This window comes from Dendrobates tinctorius, unplaced genomic scaffold, assembly GCF_039654945.1.
Source record: "Dendrobates tinctorius isolate UK_male_01 unplaced genomic scaffold, ASM3965494v1 ptg000060l, whole genome shotgun sequence".
Taxonomy (NCBI): domain Eukaryota; kingdom Metazoa; phylum Chordata; class Amphibia; order Anura; family Dendrobatidae; genus Dendrobates; species Dendrobates tinctorius.
Genome location: NW_027361728.1, coordinates 77,228,942 through 77,251,896, shown reverse-complemented (window position 1 = coordinate 77,251,896; position 22,955 = coordinate 77,228,942). Strand labels below are relative to the sequence as shown.

The following is a 22,955-nucleotide window of genomic DNA, read 5'->3' as shown; positions in this document are numbered from 1 at the left end:
TTCCACCAACCGATAGGGCATCATCTCAAACGAGATTAGTTTGGCAATGTGGGCGTTCAAACCCAGTGTACGCGGATGAGAGACTGAGTACTTTCTTGACCTACTCATAGTGTCTGGGAGGGTGAGCTGGACTTGAGAGCTGCATATGGTGGAAGTAGCGGTGGACAGGGCGGACTGAGAGAGGGTTGATGATGGTGATGGAGTTGGTGTTCTTTCTGATGGCCTAGATTCAGTATTTCGTTGATATAACAGTGGGATTCCCTGACTGCTGTGGCCTTGCAACGACACCTCAACATTTGCTGCTGTGCTAACCGGTGGGCTTACAGTGGGGGAAACAATGTAGCGTTGCTGACTACCTTCTTTGTGATCAGTTGCACATGTGGCACTTGAGGTTTGGTGTTGTGTCCACGCTTTCAAGTGCATGCTGGTTAAATGTCTAAGCATGCAACTGGTATTCAAATTTTTCAGATTTTTCCCTCGGCTAAAGGTCTTTGCGCACTTCTTACAGATAACCTTGGCCTGATCATGAGGATTTTGTTCAAAAAAGTGCCACACTGCACTCTTCCTACTTTGGCAGACATTTTGCAGCCTAGAACGCTGTGATGTTTTGACCCTCTGGACAAGCTGTCCAGCAACTCTTTTGATTTTTGGAACCTGTTTTTGGAGTGCTCCGGGCCTGCCAGATAACAGCTGTTGCGATCTTGATGTCTGCTGTGGATGCTCCTCATCTGAGCTATTGGAAGCAGCACCCTCTTCCCCCAATGTATGCCAATCTGGGTCAACAACTGGGTCATCCATCACCTCCTCTTCAATGTCATGTGCACCTTCCTCTGTGTCACCGTGTATGGTGGTATAGTGTGCGGGAAGGGGCACCTGAGTCTCATCAGGGTCAGAATCTGGCTCTGTACACTGCGAGGACAATGTAGTGCTTTGAGTGAATGTACCAGCAGAATCATCTATCAGCGGCTGTGCATCAGTGCACTCCATGTCAGATTCATCTTGGCCTGGGTAATTCACCATTTCACTTGATAATCCAGGCATGGTATGTGAAAATAGCTCCATGGAGTAATCAGTAGTATGGCCTGCGTCATCCTTCAATCTTGGTTGTGGTGAAGGACACAAGGAAAGGTGTGGTTCATGAACATAAGCCTCCAATGACGACTCGGTGCTTTTACTTTTTACAACTTCAGAAGACGAAGCGATAGAGCTGGAGGCTGAGTCAGCAATGTAAGACAAAACTTTTTCCTGATGCTCTGGCGTTAAAAGCGGTTTGCCAACTCCTAGAAAACTAAGCCTTCGAAGCCTTATGGAGCCAGACGATGACGCAGGCTCAACACCTCCTGCATTCGGTCCTATTTTGCTTTTGCCACTACCATCAGATCCACCACCAACACCATCATTACCAGCTGCCAACCCCCGCCCAATTCCACGGCCTCTTCCACCAGCCTTCCTCATTTTTGGTAGAAATGTAGACAAAATCCTACAAACTATATAGTAATGTAAAACAAGGTACAAGGTGTCTATAGGACAGGGGAGATTTAGATTTTCTGCAGACACTTGTGGACACTGGACACTTGGATTGTGTGAGGCCCTCTGAATATCACAGCGCCATGTCACAGGCTCGATGGCACAGGTGTGAAAAAAGTGACTACAGGATAAGGGAGATTTTGAATTTCTGGGAGATTTTGAATTTCTGCTGACACTTGTGGACACTGGACACTTTTGGATTGTGTGAGGCCCACTGAATATCAGAGCGCTATGTCACAGGCTCGATGGCACAGGTGTGAAAAAAGTGAACTGTAGAATTGGGCAGAATAGGAATCTCCCTAGAGTGTAGGTCTGTAAGAACGAAACAAGTCCTCCACTTATCCTTCCACAGTGACACACAGCTTCACTGTGGCTGTGATAACAGCCGTTACACGGTACTGTGTGAGGAGCGTACACCGCTGTATGGTGTGAATAAATGCATGCTCAGTACCTTAGCAGGACAAAAAAAAAATTGGGATTGCTTTTAAAAAAGCAGTTTGCAGAGCAGTGGGGAAACAGCAATGCAGCTGTCAGGAAGCCTTAGAAGGCAGCCTAACAACCAACACTGCTGATCCACCACAATATAGCCTCCCCTTGCACTGCACACACAGTGACTGGTGTGTTGCACAGGCAAAATCGCTAGCAGCAGAAGCAGTTTTTTTGTCTTCCCTGCCTAACGCTCTCCCTACAGAATCAGCAACCTCTCCCTGTGCTAAGATCGGCAGAAGTAAGATGGCGGTCGGCGTGCACGCCCTTTTATAACCCCTGTGACGCCTACCAAAGCAAGCCAATCACTTGCATGCCCTTCTGAAAGATGGTGGCGACCCCTGCCTATGTCATCACGTTGCCCACAGTGTCCGTGGATCCTGATTGGCTGAAAAAGAGCGCTAAACAAACTTTTGAAACGCGACTTTGGCGCGTAAGTCGCCGACCTCGTGGCCGACCTCATCCTAGGGTCGGGTTTCGTTTCATGAAACCCGACTTTGCCAAAAGTCGGCGACTATTGAAATTGTTCGACCCGTTTCGCTCAACTCTAGTGTCCGATCTCAATTCCAGCCAAAATCGTCAAATGGCGCTGCTTCCCTTCCGAGCTCTGCCATGCACCCAAATAGTCATTTACACCCACATATGGGCTATCAGCGTACTCAGGACAAATTGCACAATAACTTTTAGGGTCCTGTTACCCTTGGAAAAATAGAAATTGGGGGTGAAGATAATTTTTTAATTGTACCGCTGTATGTTATAAACTTCTGTGACGCCCTTGTGGGTTCAAAGTTCTCACCACATATCTAGATAAGTTCCTTGGGGGGGTCTAGTTTCCAAAATGGGGTTACTTGTAGGGAGTTTCCACTGTTTAGGTACATCAGGGGCTCTCCAAACGCGACATGGCGTCCGATCTGAATTCCAGCCAATTTTGCATTGAAAAAGTCAAACGGCGCTCCTTCCCTTCTGAGCTCTGCCATGCGCCGAAACAGTGGTTCCCCCCCACATATCAGGACAAATTGCACAATAACTTTTGCAGTCCAATTTCTCCTGTTACCCTTGATAAAATAAAAAAAATTGAACCTGAAGTATTTTTTTTGTGAAAAAAAAGTTAAATGTTCATTTTTTTTTTTTTTAATATTCAAAAAATTCCTGTGAAGCGCCTGAAGGGTTAATAAACTTCTTGAATGTGGTTTTGAGCACCTTAACGGGTGCAGTTTTTATGTTCCAATAATCTTTATTAAAGTTTCAAAATTTTTGAGGGAAGGGGGGGGGGGGGGATACAAAAAAAAAAAAAAAAAAGGGATAGGGAAGGGAAAAGATTACCCTGTGAAGACAGGGAAATCCCCCGAGTGGGGGAGTAGACAGGCAATATACATTACACATCAGAGACCACATAGTCTTATGTATCAACCTTTCAAAAATACAAAGATTCTTTAAATTATCATCAGAATTAACTAACAGTAAGAAATATACCAGTACATAAAAATATGCAGCAACATTCGCTTATCTGTGTAAGCGAAGAAATGCTACAAATTCAACATAGCCAACCTGTTGCTTAATTTCTCAACAATAAGTAGTGATGTAGACATCTTCGTATTAATACCTGAAAACAAAAACAATTATTCTTGTTCGCCTCCAATGTGTCAATTAGTGAACATTCTATATATAAGGTAGATTATAAGATGTATAGTAACCTGCCCCGTCCGGGTCACCTAGTGGTGGCCCTAAGACCGATTGGGGGGAAAGTCCGGTTCAATTCCAGAATGTTATAAACGTGGAATACAATAAGTAAGTAGACTATAAAGATACAATTCTTTCAATCAGGATGATAGTCCGTATTTAAAGAAGAGATTTCCTGTGGAATCCTGGAAAGTGCAATTCCGACGCTTTCTAAGAAGTCAGTCCCTTCATCTGGAGAGGAAATAGGGATTAACTTTGTTGCAAATTTCACAAGGAGAGTCGAAGATTGAGTCCAATAATATGGTATCCCGGCGCGCAAAAGTTCCCGTGTAGTAGAGGAGAATGTTTTCCTTTTTTGCAGGGTGTTTTTTGATAAGTCCTTGAAGAAAGATAAATGACTGTAGGGGGAAGACTCGAATTTTGATTCTTTAGACATTCTAAGGAGCGCATTCCTTATCCAGTTTGGACAAAACGAGACAATAACATCCCTTGCTAAGTCTTGCGGAAGTGTAGGTGGTCTGCGTATGCGAAATGTTTTTTCAATCAGATAGTTCTCATTAGTGTTGGGAAACAAATAGGTGACCATTGAAGATATATAGCTCTTTAACTGGGAGGTCTGAACAGATTCAGGGATCCCACGTATCTTAACATTATTTTTCCTTTTAAAATCCTCATAGTTGGCCAGAGTGGAGTTAAAAGAAGCAATGTCCCTCTTAATTTTATTCAATGAGTCTGAAACCATGGACAGCGTTTGTGAGATGCCGAATTGTAATATATCACTATCGATTTTAGCAGAATCAGTTATCTTTATATCATCAGAATAAGACCCAGAGACCCTTGAATAATTTTAAAAAGTCGAATGGGTTGAATAAACTGAACGGGTATCATCTGTTAGTATTGTTGAAGTATCTTTAAAAAGCTTTTTGATAAAAATTTCAGAAGCTTCATGTTTATCCGTCTGGTTAACATCAGACAGCTGGATTTTGCGACCATGCGATAGATCCAGATCGCTCCTTCTAGAGCTTTCAACTGAATTTATAAGGGCTATAAACATTTTTGCCATGAACCCCTCTGTAGGGTAATTATCAGATGCTGGTATTTCATCTATAGATAATGGGTTAGAGAAACACTGCTTATGGTTTATATCATGATTCAACTCAGTCTTGCCAGCTTGAAATAAAATTTTTTCAGTAAGCTCAGAATTTATTCGCGAAGCCGAATATTTTGAAGACGAAGATATAGAATGAATCTCATCTGAATTGTTGCTGAAGGAGTCACTTTCACTATTTTCACATGATCCCCTATCAGGGCCGGACTGTGACTAAAATTCAGCCCTGGCATTTGAAGTTACACAGGCCCACTAGTCACATGGTGACTATATAATATCTTTGTACACTTGTAGTTTACAAGAAGTGAGAGGAGATTAACACGACTATATAACATGTAGTCACAGCTGTGCCCAGTATTTCAGCTCAGTCCTATTTATTGCTTTTAGGTACAGTACTCCTCCCAAATCTCTGTCCCCTTTTGTATGCATGATTACAGAATTCCTGGCAGAACTGCTATCCATTGGGCAACTAGACCCCCTGGTCATAGCTGCCCCTATCACTCCCAACTTTTGAAGAAGGGAAAGATGGACAAAGACTGGGGCGCGCACAGCGCGCCGCTGCAAATTTTGGCCACACCCATTTCACAACTAGTCACACCCATGTCCACACCTAATCGCACCCATTTAGCACTGCTGATCACACTGACTGGTACTGAGGGCACAGTGGCTGGCATTATGGGCACACTGACTGGCACTAAGGAAGAGAGAAAACAGAGAGAGAGAAAAAAGAAAACAGAGAGAACGAGAAAGAAAGGGGAAAGAAAGAAAGAACAGTGAGAGACAAAGAACAGAGAGAGACAGAGAAAGAACAGAGAGAAAGAAAGAAGTAAAGAAAAGAAAGAAAGAACAGAGAGAAAGAGAGGAAAGAGAAAGAAAGAGGGGAAGAAAGAACAGAGAGAGAAAATGAGGGAAAGACAGAACAGAGAGAGAAAGAAAATGAGGGAAAGACAGAACAGAGAATGAAAGAACAGAGAAAGAGAGAAAGAAATAAAGAAAGATTCTACAAAGATACTATAGCAGCCCGGCTCCCATTGTAGTGCCCACCTGAGCCTCCCGATGCAGGACCTATCCATGATCCGCTCACATGGCAGGCATCGGCGATCCTGCTGTCTGCGCTGTCGAGGAGGACACACGGTGATGGATCTGAAGCATTCTTAGTTCCGTCACAATCTCCTCAAGAAATTATCTAATTTCCGGTCAGCTTCCAGCACATCACTCCTCGGGGCTCCGCCGTGTACTCCTGTGTCCATGGGAAAAGCCCGCTTTGTATGCTTTGTACACACTTGGCTCCGCTCCGTACATCCCGTACACATATGGCTCCACTCCGTACACACACGGCTCCGCTCCGTACACCTCGTACACACACGGCTCCGCTCCGTACACCTCGTACACGCGGCTCCGCTCCGTACACCTCGTACACGCGCGGCTCCGCTCCGTACACCTCGTACACGCGCGGCTCCGCTCCGTACACCTCGTACACGCGCGGCTCCGCTCCGTACACCTCGTACACGCGCGGCTCCGCTCCGTACACCTCGTACACGCGCGGCTCCGCTCCGTACACCTCGTACACGCGCGGCTCCGCTCCGTACACCTCGTACACGCGCGGCTCCGCTCCGTACACCTCGTACACGCGCGGCTCCTCTCCGTACACCTCGTACACGCGCGGCTCCTCTCCGTACACCTCGTACACGCGCGGCTCCTCTCCGTACACCTCGTACACGCGCGGCTCCTCTCCGTACACCTCGTACACGCGCGGCTCCTCTCCGTACACCTCGTACACGCGCGGCTCCTCTCCGTACACCTCGTACACGCGCGGCTCCTCTCCGTACACCTCGTACACGCGCGGCTTCTCTCCGTACACCTCGTAAAATACAGTGACGCTGTACACCATTTTCAAACGTAATAGCAATTACAATTTAATTTGTCAGCAATTTAAAAGCTTTGTTCATAATGCATTGGCAAAGATGGTGCACAGTCACTATTTTAATTAAAATCTAATAAACAGTGGATTTAAATTAATTGAAAACTAGACTACCGTACCGTATATACTCGTGTATAAGGCGACCCCCCCCCCCCCCCCCCAAAAAAAAAAAAAATTTGCCACAAAAAACTGGGAAAACTTATTGACTCGCGTATAAGCCTAGGGTGGAAAATGCAGCAGCTACTGGTAAATTTCAAAAATAAAAATAGATACCAATAAAAGTAAAATTAATTGAGACATCAGTAGGTTAAATCATTTTGAATATCCATATTGAATCAGGAGCCCCATATAATGCTTCATACCGTTCATGATGGGCCCCATAAGATGCTCCATACAAAATACACCCCATATAATGCTGCACAAAGGTTAATAATGCCCCCATAAGATACTCCATAGAATGTGATGCCCCAAAGATTATGCCCCCCATATGCTGCCCCATAGACTATGCTGCCCCATAGACTATGCTGCCCCATAGACTATGCCCCCATATGCTGCTCCATAGAATATGCTGCTCCATAGAATATGCTGCCCCCATATGCTGCTTCTGCGGAAAAAAAAAAAAAAGCCATATTCCCCTACCCTGCTCAGGACCCGGCACCTGAGATATTCACCTGTCCCCCGGTCCATCGCTGCTCACTGCTGTCTGCCACGTCGTCTCTGTGACGTTCAGGCAGCAGAGGGCACGGCACACACTAACCATGTCACTGCGCCCTCTGCTGGCTAAATGTCACAGACAGGGGTCGCAGCAGAGCGGTGAACAGCAATGGACCGGGGGACAGGTGAATATCGCTATACTTACCCCCTACCCCCTTCTGGCGCTGTCTCTGCAGCCCTGTTTCTCCACGGTCTCCCTTCCTGCCTTCAGCAGTCATGTGATACTGCTCATTACACTCATGAATATGCGCATATTCATGAGTTTAATGAGCGGTGCCACATGACTGCTGAAGGCAGGAAGGGAGTCCATGGAGAAGGGGGGAGCTGCAGAAACCGCAGCAGGGGGGGTAAGTATGATCTGTGACACCCCTGCTCTCCCTCCCCCGCCGACCACCAGGTATATGACTTGTGTATAAGCAGAGAGGGGGACTTTCAGCCTAAAAAAATGGGCTGAAAATCTCGGCTTATGCACGAGTGTATACGGTAACTTTTTTTCTTATCTTTGAAATCTGCATGAACTATCCAAATGGTACCAAAATTTTTTATTCATTATTGTATCTGTAGTTAATAAAATTACTAACTAAAGAGGACCTATAACATGGTCAAAGGTTGTCAGTTTTTACACTTACCGTATATACCGTAATCATATATAAGCCGAGACACCTAATTTTGCCTTGGAAAAACTAGGAAAGGGTATTGACTCAAGTATAAGCCGGGTATGCATTGTCCCCTAATCCCCATCCTTGTCTGTATGGCTCCTTAGCCCCATCCTTGCCTGCGTGGCTCCTTAGCCCCATCCTTGCCTGCGTGGCTCCTTAGCCCCATCCTTGCCTGCGTGGCTCCTTAGCCCCATCCTTGTCTGCGTGGCTCCTTAGCCCCATCCTTGTCTGCGTGGCTCCTTAGCCCCATCCTTGTCTGCGTGGCTCCTTAGCCCCATCCTTGTCTGCACAGCTCCTGTGAAGGGCGAGGGAGACTCCATTTTAGGTTTATTATTTCAGGCCCAATATATTATCCCGAGATCTCCTTCTGCCCCTGGAATTGTGGCCCTACCCTTGTGAAAAGTACACAGATTTCCAAAAGAACAGGACTTTGCCATATATCCAACCAATTAGAGGAAATGTATTAACTAATGTGAGAAGCAGGGCTGTGGAGTCGGAGTCTGTGCTCATTTTGGTGGAGTTGGAGTCTGTATAAAATGGACCGACTCCGACTCCTAAAATATATAATAAATTGGGTACAGTAGTTCAATGCAGAATGTGCTGAATATTTTTTCATAGGAATTTGGGAAAGTTATGAAATGCCCTATAAATGGCTGTTCTATTCCTGATCTAAGGCTACATTCACACACAGCATTTTTGCTGCGTTTTTTGTGGATACGTTTTTCAGCTGCAAAAGCCGATCAGATGTTTAAAAAACCGCATCAACTGAAAGGTTTTTGAGCTCATAGATAATGTTTTCAATATCAAAAGCAGATTAGAAATCTGCTCTATCTATCCATATCTGTCTCCATATCTTATCTGTACCAAAAAGAATGAAAGCTGGGTAGCACACAGACTAACACTTCCTGCCAGGCAAAGGAGGAGGAAAGAGCGTCTCAAACATCATTAACAAGATATTTTGTAAGTGACAAAGTTACTGTAACAATGACAGCAGATATGTCTAAAAGACAGCTCATCCAGCTTGTTGTGAAGGACGGTGTACCATTAACATTATTTGCACGACCAGCTTTTACAGCTCTTAATGGAGAAATGGCCCGCAAACTTGGTGTTTCTCTGGAAAGAGAAAGTATTAGAAAATTAGTGATTGAAGAAGCCCTTAAACAAAAGGAAGATCTTAAAAAGACTCCCAATAGACGCTTCATGTTTCTTAAAATGGATGCCTGCACACGTCACAGAGTGAACTATTTTGCCATCAATGTTCGATATGTTTGTGACAACAAAAATTGTTACCAACACGCTGGCAGTAAAAGATACTAAAGCTCGTCACAGCAGCCAGTTTCTCCAGGCCTTAGTGGAAAAAGTTCTGCAAGATTACGAACTCCAAAAAGAACAGGTTCTTGCTATTGTAACGGACAATGCTTCAAGCGTAAGTAGAATTACACTGATGAATGAGAGTAATGAACAACAGCTAGAGGAACATTTAGGATTCAGTATGTTTGAGATGGAAGGCCACAGTGCTGTTCATGTAACTGAGGAACAAACAGATATTACTACAGAAGAACAGCAAAATTATACTGTAGAAATAGATGATCTTGTTGAAGCTGCTTCCAAACACTTTCCTATTCATCACATGTGCTGTGTTGTGCACACGCTGCAGCTGGCAATAAGAGAGAGTCTGCAAGAGGGACATGCTGGAAATCTGACCGCAAAAGTGATGAAATTGGTTATTGCCACCAGAACCTCTAAAATTAATTCCATCTTGAAGAGACGTGCTGGAAAAGGGCAATTGTTGATCAAGCCACTGGGTGGGGCAGCACTTAATTAATGATTGAGCGATTGCTTGAACTAAAACCGTTTCTTATAGATATGGCGAACCCTCAGGTAACCCTAAATGAAGGTCGATGGACACAGGTGGCTGAACTGAAGGAATTGCTTAATCACCCATTTACTGTGACTAAAAAATTACAAGCTGAGGATTTAACTCCTGGCATTTTCATGAGGGAGCGGAAGAACTTGCTATTTTGCTGTTTAATCGCAGATGGCATTTCTGCTTCAGTGAAACGGAGAGAGACACAGCTATTGGAAAATAAATTTTTTCTGGCAGCTGTTTATGTGGACCCAAGTCTTCGTATATTGCTTGATGATCAACAGCTTACTAAAGGAAAAGAAGCTCTGACTGAGGTAGCAGTTAGGAAGAGTGGCCTACAGGAGGACTGCCAGGCGCAAGAGGACTCGGGTCCTGACAGTGCTACTGCTGCCGTATCTTTATCCTCATCAGATGAGGAGTTTGACTTTGACAAGTATTTGTATGGCATGGAGCAGGCAAAGCGTTGCCGCAAGGAAAAAGATTTCACTCTGTCTCCTATAGCAAGCAGATTGACCATATTTCAGCAAAATGTTTCACTTGTTCTCAAAGAAATAGAAAAATTCAACCGTTCAGCAAAACTGACTGTGCATGAGGCAATTCCTTTATACCCGGAAATTGTTAGAGATGTTGCCCATGTGGTTACGGCTTTGCCTCCAACCCAAGTTACTGTAGAGAGGTTGTTCTCTAGCCTTAAAATTATTAGGTCAGATTTGAGGTCATTATGAAGGAGGATCTGATGGAGGCAATTTTATTTCTTAGAACAAATTCATAGACTGCACAAATGTTATTTAGTATGTTTTTGTTGAACTGTTTTTTGCCGCTTATAGTTTATTACATAGTGTTGTGTGTGTGTGTATATATTATATATTCGATATTACATAGTGTATTACATGTTTACAATTTATTAGTTTTTTGTGTTCTAAAGTTGTATTCCAATAAATATGTTCTATCTAAATATCTTGATTATTATATCATAAAAATGATTTAATGTCTGATGTTCACATTGTACTAGAATAAATTTTTCACTTAAATATAAGCAATATATGTCGGAGTCGGTGTAAGGGAAATTGAGGAGTCGGAGTCGCAGGTTTGGCTTACCGACTCCACAGCCCTGGTGAGAAGGAAGAGAGCTGGGACCCCCTGCTATCAATGGAAGCGTAGACACTTGGACACCGACACCTAGAGATGAATTATGAGAGTACCATGCACCTCAGGGTTAAGTCCAATATACCACCAGAATCCAGGGAGCCCTCCTCACACACTCCTGTCTTATCTTTCTCTAGCTGTTCCATATGCCAAGCTATCGAGACTTGCTCTCCAGAACCACTTAGCCGACCCAAGTTTGGACTCTCCATATCGGTCCAGCCCCTGTGAACCCGTTGAGATGTCAGTCATCCTGTTTGGACCTCCCCCTAGGAAGTATAACCCATTCTAGATATTGGGAATCATTTCAGCTAGGAGGTCAAGGAAGGAGATTTCAGTCCAATCCAGAGAGGTGGGAGCAAATATGGGAGGGGGCGCACTAAGGGTCAAAAGCTGGCTACACACATTTAGCCATTTTCACTGTTCTGCCACGGAAGCAGTGTCACGTCATGCGTGAAGACGGACTAGAAACTAAGAAGGTACCTATGGAAACGAGAGCTTCCCTTCATCCACAAACTATAAGAAAGCGTAACGTGACAGATACAGCTAACTGCAATCCCATACCTGTACCTTTCTGCAATTAAAATATCAATTTTGGGCTGCTCTTTTATCTGGAAACCTGATTTCTTACGTCTGTGACTCCGGCTAGTACTCATACGCTACATAGGGTTCAGTACATGACAGGGCAGCCTCTCTGGCGACTACTTATCCTAGGTGCAAATACCAAAAAGAGCAAAAAAGGACAAAGATCAAATGTTTGAAAAAATATATAAAATTCCAAATTATATTATTTCATATAAAACTACACATAACACAATAAGAATACCAAAGTGGTGAGGACCAATAATCTAAGAAGCACACAGGGGATATACCCACAACGGATACGGATAAATGCAAAAGTATATATCAATTGATCAAATATATGAATACCTAAACTGCCATAATAATCATGCAAAGGGATATATAGCACTAATAAAGCGTCATCTATCTGAATACACAGATGACCATGGCATTAGGCATAATAGCATAAAATTCCACTAATAAATAATTGCCACAGTATCCCTGATTAAATCCTGCACCCATAGCTGCTGACCTGAGGGTAAGGGGGGCGCCAGAGAGCTGTGACTGTAAGTTCCGTTACAGATTGGTGGCGGTGGGATATCCGTATCCTCCCCGGCTCTCGTTTTTCCTTACAGCTCCTTATTCCCATCCTTGTCTGCATGGTTTCTCAGTTCCTCATCCCCATTCTTGTATGTATCCCCTCCATGAGAACAGCATTAACAAAATAATCCTGCCTCCCTGCACGCCCTCGCAGCTTTTCATTCTGGTGTCATCAGGTCCTGCACCCGAGCGATCATGTGTCCCCGCTAATTAAGGTAATGAATATTCACCTCTCTCCACACCCATAGGCGTGGAGAGAGGTGAATATTCATTACCTTAATGAGCGGGCACCCGTGATAGCTCGGCAGCTATGAGCGGGCACCCGTGATCGCTCGGCAGCTGCTTTGCAGCCGGTGACTGCTGCTGACACTGCGCTCGAGTTATAAGATAAATGAATGTTCATTGCAAGTGCAGTGAATATTTTCTTTTTAGCAGCGGGGACAGGCTTTAGCCGCAGCAGCCGGGTTCTGCCTCCTGTCACCCACTGCTCAGCCGCTTCCCCTCCCTCACTGTCTTCTGGGACAATGACTTGTATATAAGCCGAGGGGGGCACATTTTCAGCACAAAAAAATGTGCTGAAAAACTCCGCTTATACACGAGTATTTAGGGTACTCAGGGGGGGAGCAGCAGCAATATAGTATTGTTTTTTTATTTATTTTTTTTATAAATCCTCCAAACGATTCCAGAGATACGGGCCTCCTTATACTCCGTAACTAAACGGAAAAATATGAACTAAAGAATAAGTTGGTATGTATGCAAAATAGGAGCGTGTTCACACTGGTCATCAAATACACAAAACCCAAGACAGAATCAAAATGAAAAAACACCCTGCTGTAGGTAAATATTTTTTCTTACAAGGAAAATCATTGACATGTGAATGAACTCGAAGTCTAAGGGTGTGAGATGCTGCGGAATCCGCTGCGGATTAATCCGCATGGATTTTGCAAAAAACGCAGATAAACCGCAGGTCAAAAGACCTGCGGATTATCTGCGGTTTTGCCTGCGGTTTGGTCCTGCGGATTCACCATCTCCACAATGGTGGAGATAGGAACCCGCTGCGGATTCTGCAGAAAGAATTGACATGTCAATTCTTTCTGCGGTTTCAAAACCGCAGCAAATCCGTGCGGATTTTTCCGCAACGTCTACACAGCGGTTTTTTTTTTTTACCATTCATTTGAATGGTACTGTACACCGCAGCTAAAACTGCTGCAGGTCCGCAGTGGCCAAAACCGCTGCGGAATCTGCAGCGTGTGCACATACCCTAAGGGTATGTGCACACATTCAGGAATCGGCGCTTTGTACACAGCACATGTCCACTGTGTGCAAAGTGCTGACTGTTTTTGAATGCAGATGATTCTGCATGTGTTAACTGAACAGTGCGGAATCACCGCGTCCAATACATTGTACAGGTGAGATCTATCTTGCGGAGACTGAGCGTCTCCAAGATAAATAGACATCCTGCGGTCTGGAAAGATGCGCCGCATGTCCGTCTCCGCACATGATCCGCGTGGGCATGGGATTTCTTGAAATCCCATTCACTAAGCTGTAACATCTGGATGCTGCAGGTTGGAAGCTGCACATGTACGCAGCATCCATTGATCATGGGCACATACCCTAAGACGTTGGCTAGTAAGTGTAATTCTAGGGGCAAGGAACTTGGAGTAGTGACTCTACTTCAGGAGGAAAATAAAACAAAATGGTGGAGTGGTGCTTTTAGGGCAGGTATAAGACAACTTGTGCATGCTGTATTTCACCACTGATGAAGCTATGATGCATGTGGTGTCTCCTCCATTACAGGGACCCTCGCTTACATTGGCTCTATGTGGTGTCTTAAATGCAGTTTGGCATTGAATTGTATATTCATATTTACTATATGCTCTCGTTGTCCATATGCACATTACGTTTATTTTTGCAGCCCCATCCTAAATGAAGAGGAGGTGCACATTTTCTGCCTACGCGTCTGTGGTGGGCCACTGGGGAGGTGCCAGATGTTGCAGAAGGGCTAGCTGGGGCATGTAGTCCCACTGTCAGCAGATAATGATGTCAGGGTAGCTGAAGTGGGTGCTGAACCCCTCGACACTTCCCTCATGTCCACAATTGTCAATAGCGGGAGGTGGCACTTGTATCGGATGGTATAGGACCCCCCTCCTGTAGCGATGGTGTCTGGGTGCAGGGTTTGGAGCGCCCGTGGTGTGTGTGCAGTCTCACACAGCCAGATATGCAGGTGAACTTGTAAACAGAGCAATTTTACTTAAAGATGTAACAGGGTACCGTCTCTCTTAAAGGCAGTTCACAGTACTCTGTGCATATGGAAGTCATGGTTCTCTCCTCATGAGACAAGCGGCTATGGCCCCTCAGGGCGGCTGGAGTCGAGGTCTCTTCACTTGCTATTGGAGGAAATGCTATGTGCGGTCCCAGAACTATTACACTGCTGGAGGAGCCTTCACAGATTGGCTCTGTGGAAACACACTAAAGTGTGGAAGTGCTCACCGTTTTGGGCCTACCATTCCCTTTCACAGGGGGTAGGTTGAACAAAGTCAGTGGCGTGGCAGCTATGCGGATCTGGTCCTGGCTAGACGCATATCCAGCAAGAGAGCACATGTGCAGCTATAGCTCTCCTGACCAGATGAGGCTTCACTCCTTTGTGGAAGAGATTATGTGGAGAAAAATGTCCCCCCAGCATGGACTAGCATGGAAACCAAGCTGGGAGCAGCAGCGCCTGCTTCCCCTACCTTCCTCCGGCAGCTTGAATTGCCCAGAACTGGAAGTTACCTCAGGAAGTGTGCAGCTGAGCTGGGGGACTCCTCCCTGCCCTTTCTATGGGAACTTGTTGTGAGGAGAATAATCACTTCCTTCACATACACAGTGGCCAGTAGATGGCAGCAAAGCACATTTATGAATTGTTGGTATACACTGGGCACTGTGAGTTAGGAGATGTAGTACATTGTAGACTAATTCTGACACACGACCACGGTCTCATTCAGCAGCAGTAGAACTGGTACTGGGACACCACACTTACTTCATTCATTGTCTGTGGGTCTGTCAGGGGGTAGCTGAGCGCTGCACTTTGCCTTCTCTGTTAGTCCCAAAGATCCATATGATGTACACAATTTTTTCTTTTTGGTCTTTTCTTGTGAATGCCTGCTTTCATCTGTTAAACTGGTTAATGGCTGGAGAAATGCATGCTGGGAGTGGGTGTACGGGCCCTATAGTGCTGTTAGAATGTTGATTTAATAGAAATGTCCTTGTCAGACCAGAGTGGCTGGCAAGATGGAGAGCATGTGACTGTGTACAGTTCCTGGCAGACGTCACACTAGTCCTTGCGCAGACTATTTTACACTTTTGCTAAAACTCTCCATCGTATTACTACACCTGAGACTTCTCTTGCGCTGCTCTAAAAAATACTTAAACTCCGATGTGTCTGGAAGAGTCTTCCAATCTGGTGTAATGATTGTCGCGTGTCTTCCCATTAGGGGCTCAGTCGGTTTGTCAGCGTGTAATCTGCACTTGTGGAGTGGCAGTGGCTGCAGCAGGGTGATCATGGGTTCCGGGGTGCAGCCACAGCGGGCGGGTCATGTACCTTCTAATGCTGTGTGATGGAGCGATCTAGTCTGGGAGCTATACACCAAAGCTGCGATTAGCTTATTCAGAGTTGGTGAAGTACAGGAGCTTCCTCTGCTCAAAGGATTTTTTTTTTAGAGGTTTTGGAGCCAGTGGTCAGTGAATATTGGGATTACATCAATCAGATATGTATGGGAGTTATATATCTGGGGTCGTAGCCGAGGTACAAACAACGACAACATCTGCAAGGGGTTTGTGTGTTCTCCCCGTGTTTGTGTGGGTTTCCTATGGGTACTCCGGTTTCCTCCCACATTCCAAAGACATACTGATGGAGAATTTATATTGTGAGCCCCATCGGGGACAGTGCCAATAATGTCTGTAAAGCGCTGTAGAATTAATGGCGCTATATAAATGAATAAAATAAATACATTCTCTCACATCACCCTAAGGCCGGCAGAACCCCTCCAATTTAATATTGGACCAATGGATGATGCTTTCCATGCTGTTTCATCTCTATAGACAAGTAAAATCACCACAAGAAACATGACAATATCTACCACCTAGGACCTATAGGGGCATATATATCCTGAAATTTGGGGATTTCATACAATTCTAACAGACTTGGCACATCCCACAACCAGCCCCCACATGAGCTCACCAAGGGGAGGTGTGTGGGCGTAACCTTCACTTAGTAAAAATGAGTGTGGGAGTCTGTCATCATTCATTCTGGAAGACCTAGTTCTCTGGGAGAGTGTTCCACTTTACTGATCAGAGCGTATTTTGTTCCCATTTTGTATCATGTTTGTATATTTTTTTTATAAACTCTGTCTACCTTTCTGGATTAAATATATAAAATGTAATGGCTCTGTTCCTCCTACTCTGTAAACGGCACCACTGAAGACATACACTACCTGTAATGGGGGTCCAATCAGCTTTTATAAACTATTGGTGGTGGAAGTTAGTGGTTTTTTTGTAAGGCTGACGGTGCCTTACGTGTGTGTGTGTGATATAGATTTTCAGTCAGCTGGAATCTGAGGTGTATACACCATACGCTCACTGTGAGTTTCCCAATAACCGGCCTAGCTGTGGAAGCAGTCGCGGCCTATCACTCGTCAGTCAATTGTATAATTGTCCTGACTATTTTACCCAGCGGAGTTGTCTCTAATCCGGTGCCAACATTGGGATCTGTGCAATCCTTTCCCCCCCTCCCCCTTCGGCTGTGATCCTAGACAAATACTAGTAGCCAAAGGGGAACATGTAAATAATAAAAGTGGTTTAGCACATGTTGCTCCCATGTGTTAGTATGGAACAGAGATGCGAGTCGTAGTTCTGCTGGCGTAAACCTTCACCGGCAACAGTGCAGATGTTAGTGCATTTGTCCACTAGATGGTGCTGTGCTAACAGATTTCTCTAACAGGTTCTAATGGAATGAGTAAATACAGTACATGTGATGACTACAGTTTGATTTTTTTTTTTTTTTTTTTTCTTCAGTGCAAGTCACTGTGCTGTCTACTTTTTCATGATAAACCAGCTGTACTAATGTATATGTATTAAATATATGTAAGAATGCTATAAAATTACATATTTGTAATCCGTGTTTCTTGAACTGTGAGGTGCCCCCTGTTTTTTGTGAAGCCTCATCTGGTGAGTTAGTTTTCACTAATGTCATAAGCTGCACAAGCTTTTCTTTTGCTGACGGAATCTTTGATTTAACTTTAAAATAATTGCAGAAGTTGTCAATTACTTTGTGTATATACATACTATAATTTATAGCCATAGGTGGTGGTGCTCAGAAATCTCCATGGTCGGGCTGCAGCAGAAAGTCTGAGAATCCAAAGTATATTTGGATGCCTTTAAAATGTGAGCCGGTAGAACTTCCCCCATAGATAATGTGCATCCTTGTTCCCCTAAGCTGTGACTTTGGTATAACCCGTTGGACACTTCCCTTAGTCGGACACTTCCCGCTATGCTGAGGGTTGTATTATGGCTGTAATTCTTGAAGCCATTGTTGTCGTGGAGTGGGACCTTACTAGTCTCACTGCAGGTATCGGGGCCTTCTTAGGGAGCCATGAGCCTGTGGGTTCACCCCATTGACTAGAGCAGGTTTTCGATCATCTTGAAGTGAAGGTTCGCACTCATTGACCACAAACCGGATTCTTGATATTAACGAATAGAAAGTGTAGTAGCGAAGCTCTGCTTTACTGATTGGGAAATCTTTGTGGTAGAATTTCCTGATGTCTGTGTTGGAAAATACAATAATTTTCACTTGCTTTTATTTTCTTTAGGGTTTTTTGATCACCTCCAAGCCTGAGAATGCTTGTGAACCCATCGCTCCCCCTCCAGTGCACAAGGACAACACTTCCAGCATTTATATCGTCCTCATCCGTAGACTGGATTGTAACTTTGACATTAAGGTAGGACCAGTTGTCGCTTTCTGATCTGTAAGACTTTAATTAGCAGGTAACTTTACTTTTACTGTATTGTGTTTCAGAATCATTAAAGGGAGCCTGTCGCCAGGTTTGTCCCATCCAAGGTAAGGCCAGTACCTATAAGTCTCATATTCAGCATTCTGATATACTGTAGATATGCCCCCAATCCGGCCTGCAGCACAGGGTGAACACCTTGTATTATGCTCCTTTTACGGGGCGGGGGTTCCAAGGGCTGTCGCCGGTCTTTGTCTGGCACGTCCCTTGTTTTCATGCCATTCTCCTTTTGTGCTTCGTGTGCATGACGTGTCCTACATCATCCACAGTGTTTCCCGTCATCGCACTCCTGCGCAGACATACTGCAGTGGGCAAGCGCCAGGGCTCTTTCCCGGCACCTGCGCACTGCAGTACAAGCTTTGCCCCCTAGTCAGGGCAGAGAAATGCGCCAGTGCAGGAGCGCGATGCCGGAGAGACTATGTGACTGACTTGGGACGCATCATCCACACACAGCGCAGAAGGTGGCTGCATCGAAAGAAGAGATGCGCCAGATCAAGGCCAGCGACCCCTCAGAGAGGACCCCCCCCCATTGAGGAGTATAATAAAAGGTATTTTTCTTTTGTTGCAGGCCAAATCGGGGGCAGATATACAGCATTTTGGAATACTGTATATGAGGGCTGAAAGGTGGTCGCCGCATCTCTTATGGACAAACCTGGTGACTGGTTTCCTTTTAAAACATTGCACCGAAAAAATGACATTGTTGCAAAAATCACAAGTCTGCTTTTAGACTTTTTTTTTTTTTTGTTTTTTACTTCTAGAGGATTTTGGCCCTTGATTTGGCGCATTTTGTAGCCTGTTCTGGATGCTGCTGTGCTGTGTCTCAGGTGACTTGTAGTCGGGATGTTATAAGCGCCACCACTATTTTGTCTGGTGAATAATGAAAGAGACGAGGAAACGTGAAGTAACAAAATATTCTTGTTTTAAAAAAAAAAAAAAAAAAGTACTCATGGGGAAAAAAATTTAGCAAGTTTTTTATTTTGGATTTATTAGTAGTCGCAATACAATTACCGTATTTAGTTTTTTTAAAAAACCAATCCATGCAGAACAAATCTTAAAGCTTTAGCTTTGACATTTTGATCCTGTAGCCCATTGTATACTCGGTCAATGTAAAGAGATGGCGCTGGTCCCGAATCCACCCTCTTGTGGCATTTGTTGGTTAGCCGGATAACCTTGCCGATAACATGATGCACCCGGCTCTCCATGTACTATTGTAGGAGCAGATTTAATAACCATGGCAATCAATGTTACTAAGTAATGCTTTACAAGAAGCCTAGAGAAAATCTGGTGTGATGATCCTCATTTCTTCTTCCTAGACGTGTGGGAATGTAGGCTGTGTATTGGGATTTAGGCGTTAAATGCAGTCTTGGTGCAAACATCCATTATGTGTTGCACTAAATAAAGTGTCTATAGACTGAGGACATCCTAAAGGTATTCATCTACCAATATCTAGCATTTGCCTTAGGGGCAGGGAAGAGTTAAGCTGAGCGCGGAGGCCGCAGCGCTGGAGCCAGACATCAGGCCTTTTTAGGTAATCACGTTTGCATTGCTTAATGTAAGATTCCATTACCTGCATGTGGAGATCGTTCCCCGTAGAGGCTTGTGGTCAATAGCATTCAGTCGCTTGGAGCTGGAGGGATGGCTTTCAGCAGACAACTTCAGCCTCTGTTTTACATTATCTCACTCTACGTGAACGCAATCACCCTGGTTAGTTTGTACTGTAAATCCGGTGGCTCCAGGCCATGTATCTGTAAAAGTAATTTATGGATGGTCGTCTTCACATTTTATATCCCTGTCCGACGACCGCTTCTGAGCGGATGGGTCTGGATATGCATGACTTCTTAGTGCAGTGCCCTCAGTTGACCTACACACCTACAAGTGGCCATTTTGTCATCAATCCTCGGTGATGAAGTCACTTAACATAAGGTTTGGGTGAGAATCGTGTGTTTTGTCACCTGATCTACTGATTTCACAGAACTTTCCATCCTTGTACCCTGCCAACAGGTCACTGTATGACCTTATTATTGGAGATTCCTTTCGATCAAAATGCAAAGAGTCTCACCACGTCACGGTGACCCTATTTTGGAGCTACGTGAATGTAATGTCCACCTGGAAAAAAAATCATGTGTTTTTGTCTGTTTGGTAGCCAGCGTGAACATGTGCTTACATGCTGTATGCACAACAACTTATATTCCAGTTAATTTCTTTAAGACCACATTTGCACACTCATTATTTGGTCAGTATTTTGAAACCCCAGTATTTGTAAGCCAAATCCAGGAGTGGAACAGTCAGAAGAAAAGTATAATAGAAACACATTCACCATTTCTGTATTTATCACCCACTCCTAGTTTTGGCTTACAAATACTCCAACGTGTGAACGTGGCCTTAGGTTTCCCATTTTAGTCTGTTTACAGTCAGTGCATATAAAGGTGTGGCTTTTTTTTTTTTATCTGGACACTATATTTTCATGTAGTTTCCCATGGCTGCGTGTCTACGAGCCGTTTTCAGTCTGTCTCTGCTCTTATCCACACACACGTCACTTGATAAATGGTAAGGTTTTAATATTTGAGATTAGAATCAGCCCAAATATGGTCACCATGACATAGTGGGGCAGCTTTTTGCATTTTGTTTTAATCAAAAGTATGTTAACTAAACACTATTGCAGCAGGTTGTTTGCTTATCCTGTTTTTGTCTTGTGTTTTGTCTATTTAGTGGCCAGTGTGAACATGCGCTTACACGCTGCATGCACACCAGCTTTATATTCCAGTTCATCTCTATAGGTTTTCTTTCCTCTTTCAGTTGTATTGGAACGTTTCTCTCCCATTGAGATCTTGCATTAGACTATGGCCTTGGGAGATACTAACAGACATGTTTTCTCCTTGGAGGTGTTTTGCATCACACATGACAGTGTTGCTGACGCCTGGGGACATCTTGCATTCACATTGCAGGGAGCACTCTACATCCAATCTGCTGTGTTATCAGGCCTGGCTCCGTGCATCCATTGCTCTTTCCGGGAAATGTTACTATTCTAGGGATCTGAGTGGGCTGCACAGGGACAGGATGTGTAATACCGCAGATCTCTGTTGGTACAAGACACCGGTAGTCTGTTTCTATGGTCACTTGGATGATAACTATACCCCTGCAGGTTTGTCCACTGCAGTTTTTATGCTATTTATATGCATTTTTTTAAGCAGCACTGAATATTGTACTTATTCCTGTATTTATCGTATTGTTGCATAGATTGTTGAGGTATCTGGAAAGCAGGGGCCACTACAGAGTTCAACATATGGCAGCTGAGAATAGTGAATCAGATTTTCTGGATTATTGGACTAGATTTAAAGGGGTTGTCCACTTTTTCCCTCTTTTAGTTAAATGTATGTATTTAGGGCTAAAAATCCTTTTTCATTAAAAGTTGTGCAGCATTTCTCGTTTACAGGCTCTTTGTTTCCCTGCACATTCTACGGTCAGGTTTTCATAAATTTGCTGTAAGGATCTCCGAAAAAGATGGGCAAAATGAAAACTTCCCATTAGACTAATATAGCAGGCTGACTGAGAGGTTGTCCGTTAACTCATTCTGCAGCAGGCCGGGTAATGCAACATTTCTAATGAAACCCAATTGTAAAAATGATTTTAAGTCCCAATACATATATTTTACGATAAAAATAAATTTAGATCTTATTTTTCGGACCATAAGACGCACCTAGGTTTTAGAGGAGGAAATTATAAAAAAAAAAAAAAAAAAAAATTGAAGCAAAAAAATGTGTTCAGTTCTATACTTAATATCCCCCATCCTGGTATGCAGTTGCAAGGAGCTAGCTGCGGGGGATAACTGTGTGCTCGCCATTAAAGAGAAATGAATATTCACTCCATTCCACGCCCAGTTTATATTCATTTCTCTTTAGCAGCGGGCTCAGGAGTTGGCCGCAGCAGCCGGCTCCTGCCTTCTGTGACCCACCATAAGACACACCACCCATTTTCCTCCACATTTTTGTACGAAAAAGTCTTATAGTCCGAAAAATACAGTACATATCTGCCTCAAAGGTGGACACCTCCAGTAAAGTCAGCATAGCACTTAACATACGTTCTATAGATCCAAACTGGTACATGTATGGGCTTTTTAGAAGCCGCCTTCAGAAAAACAGAGGATGTAACAAGTGTGCGCACCCCTGTTCAAATGCCAGGTGTTTATAATGTAAAAAACTCTTACAAGAATTATAATTTCAGCACTTTTTTCCATTTTTAATATCGCCCATAATCTATATCCACCTTTCTATTGAAAAGTGGCTCAGTCCTTGAGGCTATGTGCACGTTGCGGATTCTGCTGCGTTTCCGCAGCGGTTTTGGCCCTGCGGAAACGCAGCAGTTCCGCAGACATGGTACAGTACCATGTTATCCAATGGCATTTCAAAACCGCTGTGCTCACGCTGCGTTTTTTTCCGCGTGGTTTTGCTGCGGTTTACAAACCGCAGCATGTCAAATGTTTGGGCGGATTCCGCAGCGGTTTCACACCTTTAACATAGCAGAGGTGGAAAACCGCAGGAAAACCGCAGGTCACTTTACCTGCGGATCCGCTCGGAAAAATCCGCAGGTGAATCTGCAGCGTGTGCACATAGCCTAAGGGGTTAATGACTGGGCCCCCTGAGTTCAT

General features: G+C 44.3%; 1 protein-coding gene across 4 annotated transcripts in view; it reads left to right on the top strand.

The window, feature by feature from the left end:
* RNF13 (ring finger protein 13) overlaps positions 1-22,955 on the top strand; it is a 74,224-nt gene that overhangs the window by 31,874 nt on the left and 19,395 nt on the right. For 3 of the 4 annotated variants that reach the window (XM_073579078.1, XM_073579079.1, XM_073579080.1), the window contains exons 4-5: positions 18,113-18,241; positions 19,069-19,134. In XM_073579078.1, the coding sequence (XP_073435179.1) occupies positions 18,113-18,241; positions 19,069-19,134 (195 nt within the window). The remainder of the gene's footprint in view (positions 1-18,112; positions 18,242-19,068; positions 19,135-22,955) is intronic. The other variant, XM_073579081.1, reaches the window with a different exon arrangement.